This window comes from Meriones unguiculatus, chromosome 6 (genome assembly GCF_030254825.1).
Source record: "Meriones unguiculatus strain TT.TT164.6M chromosome 6, Bangor_MerUng_6.1, whole genome shotgun sequence".
NCBI lineage: Eukaryota > Metazoa > Chordata > Mammalia > Rodentia > Muridae > Meriones > Meriones unguiculatus.
In genome coordinates, this window is record NC_083354.1 from 53,580,256 (window position 1) to 53,586,635 (window position 6,380).

The 6,380-nt window shown below is 51.6% G+C and overlaps 1 protein-coding gene across 2 annotated transcripts in view; it reads left to right on the forward strand.

Annotated features, from left to right (window-relative positions):
• Spsb4 (splA/ryanodine receptor domain and SOCS box containing 4) overlaps positions 1–2,863 on the forward strand; it is a 63,224-nt gene extending 60,361 nt beyond the window's left edge. For both annotated transcript variants that reach the window (XM_021648431.2, XM_060385460.1), the window contains exon 3: positions 1,628–2,863. In XM_021648431.2, coding sequence (XP_021504106.1) covers positions 1,628–1,755 — 128 coding nt within the window. In that variant the 3' untranslated portion in view covers positions 1,756–2,863. The remainder of the gene's footprint in view (positions 1–1,627) is intronic.
• Positions 2,864–6,380: the final 3,517 nt, after the last annotated feature.

Here is a 6,380-nt window from a genome sequence, read left to right on the forward strand (position 1 = left end):
GGCTGGCAAGCCCTGGCTTGCCTCATTTTGTATGAGAATCAAAGAATAAGGAGGAGAATGTGAAGCTACTAGGCCTGGGGTCTGGCCTTACCAAGGACAGCGAGATTAGCCTTGGACATAGCTTCTAACATTCCTGCCAAGTCCCACTTGGATTCTGATGGTGCCGATTACCTGCCCCACCCCTGTCCCTCCTGATACCGTTCCCATACACCTGACACATTTGTATTTGCTTCTTATGACTTTCAAGAATGCTTTCAAGAGCCATACCTACTCCATTACCAAAGGAACACTAAGCTAAAGTGTGTCATCTGCACGAGGTGACATGGGACCATTGTCTTCTTCCATTCTCCACTGGCCTGTTTGAGGTACCAGCCCTGTCCCTCTCCGTAGCTTCCTGACATGTGCCTGTTTTCTCTGCTTATACCACTGCCCAGCCTTGTGTGCTTAAAAATCCTACTCAGATTTCTATCCTCGAAGCTTTCCGGCAGCTGCCTAGATTCTGTCCCTATGCACTCATGAGAAAATCCCAGAGTATAAGCTTTACCTCCGGGCCTGCCTCTGGCCCTGGCTTGGTGTTCTCTGTATCCCTAGGATTGCCACAGGCCCCTAAAAGAGGTGTTAGAGCTTACATAACCCAGTAAACTGTCCTGTATCCAGAGGTGCCGTTGCTATGGTTTGGTTTGGTTTTTACTCTTGGGGTTTGGGTAAGTCCACACAAAGGTCAGGGGGCCACTTTGGGGAGTGGGTTTCCCTCCTTCCACCATGTGGAGTCAGGATCTCTCATGTCTTGACATAGGGGTACTGGCCTTATAGATACTTGCCACTGAAACTGGCTTGTTTTTGTTTTTGTCTTTTTGTGCTTGGTTTTTTATTTTTTTATTTTTTTATTTTTTTTTTTTTGAGACAGGGTTTCTCTGTGTAGCTTTGGCTGTCCTGAGGACCAGGCTGGCCTCGAACTCACAGAGATCCACCTGCCTCTGCCTCCCCAATGCTGGGATTACAGGTGTGCGACACCACACCCAGCAACTGGCTTTTTCAGTGGCATCTGGGGAATCAATGTCAGGTCATCAGGCTTGTGCGGCAAGCACCTTTACCCCCCGAGCCACCTTCCAAGGCTCCTGGTAGATTTTTAACTTATGTTTTCATCCAGAAGTGGAGTGCTACAAGAAAATACGCCCTTCCAGTGCCCACCCCCCATAAACACTGGAAGGGAAGTGTGACGGTTTGAAAGAATTTCAAAAGCCTGGCAGAATGCAACCTGTTCGCTTGTTTGTTTTGAGATGGAGTCTGGCTGTGCTGCCCCGGCTGGCCTTGAACTTCTGGGCTCAAATGATCCTAAAAGGACAGCTCTTTCTAACACTCCGCCTCAGAACTTATCCTCGCGGTGGGTGAGGTTAATACCACTATTCATCTCCAACACCACGGGTTACTAGTTGTCATTTTAAACCTTCCAGTGTGACCAGCTGTGCCCCACCCTTCGGAATCATTGCTGAGGGCCTCTGACTGCAAGCAGGGGTGGCTCTTCAGGAGCAGGGAGCCCTGAGCCAGCTCAGGAGAGGGGGTGGGCGGCAGGCAACCTGGGCGGAGTGAGGAGTTGTGGGCACTCACCCCTTCACTGTCTTTGCAGCCGAGCCCCTGCCGCTGATGGACCTGTGCCGGAGATCTATCCGCTCAGCCCTGGGCAGGCAGCGCCTGCGGGACATCGGCTCCCTGCCTCTGCCTCAGTCTCTCAAAAATTACCTGCAGTACCAATGAGCGGCGCTGAAGACCTGCCGTCCTCCGTGGTCACGGAGCACCTAGCTCCAGAGCGTCAGGACAGGCCAAGGACACGGAAGAGGACTGCCTGTCGGTTGCCCTTGCTGCCACCAGCCGGGACCAGGAGGCCACCTAGTCAACCAGAGTGTAGAGACCATTTCTTCCTCAAGAGAATGAATAAAACATTTGGCAGGAGACGGCGTCCTGTTCCCCACTGCAGACAGGCCCAGCAAGATTGGCCAGCGGAGAGAAAATAGCTTCTGAATAATGAATGATGGAAGCGAGTCCTTGATGGTCCCATCCGTGTCTGCCCCTGGCCAGGGCAGAGAGATTACCCTTCCATTTTAAGACTTAGTACCACTTTGAGAGAAAAGTCCCCAGGGACCACAGCGGTGCAGAAGCGCCTGGGCTTAGCTCTCTGAGCTGGCTTCCTCACCCCTTCCACCATGGACAGAGCCCTTGGGCTGTCCCCACCCCTCTCTTCAGGGACTTGAGTCTGATGACTTACCCCAGGGACAGAGCTTATTCTAGGGTATGATGGTTTGTTTTTGTTTTTGGTTTTGGTTTTTTAAAAGTAGCATTTGCATTTTGAAAGAGGAGTGTGGGGAAGATGGCTTTCTCCCAAAGGTGCTAAGGAGGATGGGGGCCTCGTGGCGCCAAGTCTGAGACACCCTGAGCGCCCCAGGCTCTGGCAGCCACCACTCAGGGTGAAGCCTGGCTGTCACAAAGCTTTCTTTGAGCAAATTATTTTTTCACTCTAGGAGACTCCCACAGTTTGTTTGTCGTTTCCGATACGTGTGTAACATGCTGTTTATTTATCAGCCAGAGGCCTGGCGGTGTGGCCTTGGGACTGGAAGAGCGGCTTGGCTGTGACACAGTCTCTGCAGGACCCAAGACCTATCCTCTCACAGAACGTTGCTGCTGCTGTTGCTGCTCCCGCCAGTGCCACCACTCGGCATCGTCCATGTGTTCCAGATACTCTCCACCCAGACCCTGTTTTAACTGGAAATCGTCACACTGTGGGCCAGAGCCGGACAGTGCAGCTTCCACTTTTAATGTGAATGTGACCTATACGCAAGGAACATTTCTAATAAAGTTTGTCACTCTGTCCTTGAGCTGTGTGTGCCAAGTGTTCTTTCGGGGGCGTGGGGAGACAGGGCCATCAGCCTGTCTGCTCTGTCCCCAGATCCACAGACATCAAACCTGGGAGTGCCTCTCCACACACATTTTCCCTCTGCTGTCCACAGTCCCCATTGGAACCCCAACCCCAGGGATGTTGCAGAGGCCTCACCTGGAAGATACTCTGTTCTTGGGGTGTGCAAAGACAGCCATAACCAGGGTGAACTGCCAGCCAGGGTTAACCCAAGCCCAGTGTAGCTGGGGCTGAATGCGTGTGGCCACCAGGGGACAGTGCAAATTGCTGCAGGGCGAATGAGGCAGAGCTGGGCTGGGCTCTGCCGGGGCTGGGAGCGGGTTAGCGGTTAGGGACAGGACCAGTACAGGGTTCACTCCGCCATGTCAGCTCCCCATATACCGTGCCCTGGAGTCTGATGACACTGGACTCCAGCATCAGACTGATGTCTCTGTCCTGGGTGGGGACATTTAGATGCTTAGCAGGGAGTGGAGGGGGAGGGGGAGGAGGAAGGGACAGTTTCTTGTGCCCGGAAGAGTAGATGTGACACACACATTTTGTACCCAAGACTAGAGACATGGGAGTAGGGGACAGAGGAGTCCCCTGATTGCAGGCTCTAGGCCCCTGTGGCTGCTGGAGGTCTCAGCCTCCAAAGCTTTCAGTCATCGTGGTTGCTAAAGGCAGCTTCCTGGAGAGGCACCACCTGGCACCAGGGACCCTATCCTGAGCACTTGGATTGGGTCCCCTCTATCCTGTAGCCTAATGTACCCAGCAGGCTGTGGGTCTCTGGAAGGGGGCCCTGTGCCCGTACCTACCACATCATCCTAGATCAGACACATCAGCTCTGCAGAGGCCCTCGGAGGGGCAGGGTGGACGAGATGCCCTCTGCAAACTGGGACACTCAGAGGTCGTCCCAGAGCTGAGAACCTACCCCCAAGGCTTCCTGGGCCCTTTACTCTCTCATGCCCATGCCTGCAGCACTAACCAGAAATGTGCAATCTAGCCCAGCCCTGCCAGACCTCACGGTCTAAAAGGGGGAAGGGGAATATGTATAACCGCCAAGCAAAAAAGCACTAAGTTGTTCAAAGGGGGAGATGGGGTAAGGTGGGACCTAGCAGTTAGGCTACAGAAAGCCACTTGGAGAGTATGGAGTCCTGACAAGGAGCCAGACATGTGAGACGAGGGAGAACATAAACACACATACATTTAAAAAAAAAAATTTTCAATAGTGTTGGATACAGCAGCAATGGCTAGGAGACACAACCACGTCAAGCCAATGCTCCACAGTCCACAATCACTGTCTGCGTGTGAACTACCCTGTTTTCATATCCTGGAGTGCTGCTGCTGCCATGGGGCTCCTGCTCATCTCCCTATCCATGCTGGAGGCTTGTGTTGTTCCAGAACACAGCCCCAAAGGAGAGCAGGGCTACACTCTAGCCCGCTGTGCTGCGGCCGGAAGCGGCTCCCCAGCTCTAACAGGCTGCTGACCAGCACTGTGGCCTCTCCAGACCCCTCGGTGCATTTCCTTCCGGGGAAGGAAGAAAGGTGCACCACGCACTCTGAGAGGACATCCGTCCACCCTAAGACAACCAGACCCTTCTTTAACTGCACCGTCTCACCCTCCCTGTCTCCTGTAAGGCTCTGAACTTACAAGCAATGTCCTAACAAAATTCATGCTCCAGAATCACACAGGTGTGGTCTTTATAGTAAGAATACAGTGTTTAAGTAAGCTTTCACTTTTGTGTTGGGCCACAGTCGTAGCTGTCCTTGGCCACAATGCAGCCTGCATGGGAGCCTAAAGCTTCATTAAGATGGCATTTGCTTTCTGTTAACTTTTGCCCTAAGGACACTGATGTCATGTGACTCTTGCCGAGTTTGCCTTCAAGTGACTGTGGACCGACCCCCTCTTTCCACTTCACTCTTCTCTCTTTAGTACTTTACAAGCCCAGCCTGCATGCCAAGCTAAAATACTCCGCTCTGTCATGTCCTCTCCTACCTTGTAAAGATTATGTCCTATGACAGAGCTCAGCAAAGTCATTAAAACTCGAAGGCTCATATATTTGAATACGTGGTTCCCGGTTGGTGGAACTGTTTGGGAAGGTCTAGGAGCTATGGCCTTATCAGAGGTATGTCAGTCAGAGGAGGGCTTTGATGTTTCAAAAGCCCAGGCCATTCCTGGTTCTCTCTGCCTAGTGCTCATGGATCAGTTGTAAGCTCTCACCTACTACTGTTCCAGTGCCATGCCTGTCTGTCTCTGCCGCCATGCTCCCTACCACGACAGTAATGGATCCAGCCTCTGAAACTGTAAGCTCCCATTTAAATGCTCTCTTCTATAATTTGTCTTCATCACAGTGTTTTGCCATGGCAACAGAAAAATAATCAAGACAAACCCTATACAAGTCTAACTCTCTTGCAAACATACACCAACCTAGCCTAGTAAACTGGGCATCTTCTTTCATGCTAAGTCACCTCACAAATGCCTGTCATTCCTTTATTCCCTTCCAGTCCGTGACATGCCCAGTGACTGGCAAGAACCAAGCATTCTTAATGGCTTACACGAGCCGGTCCAACAGGGACTGATTTCCCTCGTATTGCAGCAGATTACGCTGTCTGGGGGTGGGGTGGGTAGCTTTATCGGTTTCCCTGCTTCCACAGCACTCAGACTGATATCATCTGCCCTCACATCCCACAGCTGCACAAGCCAGGCTGTGAGATGCTCTTTTATTCCTTGTTTAAAAGCTTTCCCTGATTCAAGTAATTCAGATATGGAGCATTCCTTGATTACCATCGTTTCCGGTGTTTGGCAATGATTAGGGACCCCACCCCCAACCCCATCCACCCCACTCTGCATGCCTCGTCAAGGTTTTTCTCTTCCTCTATATTAAAGGCTGGGCCTGAGAGATCTTTTCTATCACTTCTACCTTGTGCGCTCTCTCTCTCCTCCCCTCTTTCTTTTTCTCTCTCCCTCCCTCGATCTTTCCCTCCACTGTCTGAATCCTCTCACTGGTTCCAGGACCTCAGGAAGAGCTCTTTAATACACATCTAACGTGTTCTCCATCTCATCCTTGCAGTTCCCACTTCTCTTGCCCCATCAGAGGCTAATGGAGAAGAAGATAGCATCTGCACATTATTTGCCCTGTGCTATAGGCGAGCTCTTTGTGGGCAGACGACTGAGTCACAGTTGCATATCCTTTGACACATAGCAAGATGCCATCCAACCATTGCCATAGTCTGTTCACGAATCTGTCCCGTGTGCACTTTTTTAGAGACTGCATAATAGTATCTAGACCATCAGCCTTTGAAGGTGTCTCTTTATTCGTGAGGAGACCTCAGTCATCAGTGAGGCATACTTACCCATTCGGCAGACAGGAAGGTGCTCACTCCGGACACTGCCCCCGGGATGCTCTACTCTCAGATGGCTTAGTCTTTGTAAGATGCTTTATCATCCACCACAACAGCAAGAAGCTCACCACCCCATAGCACGCAGGGATGC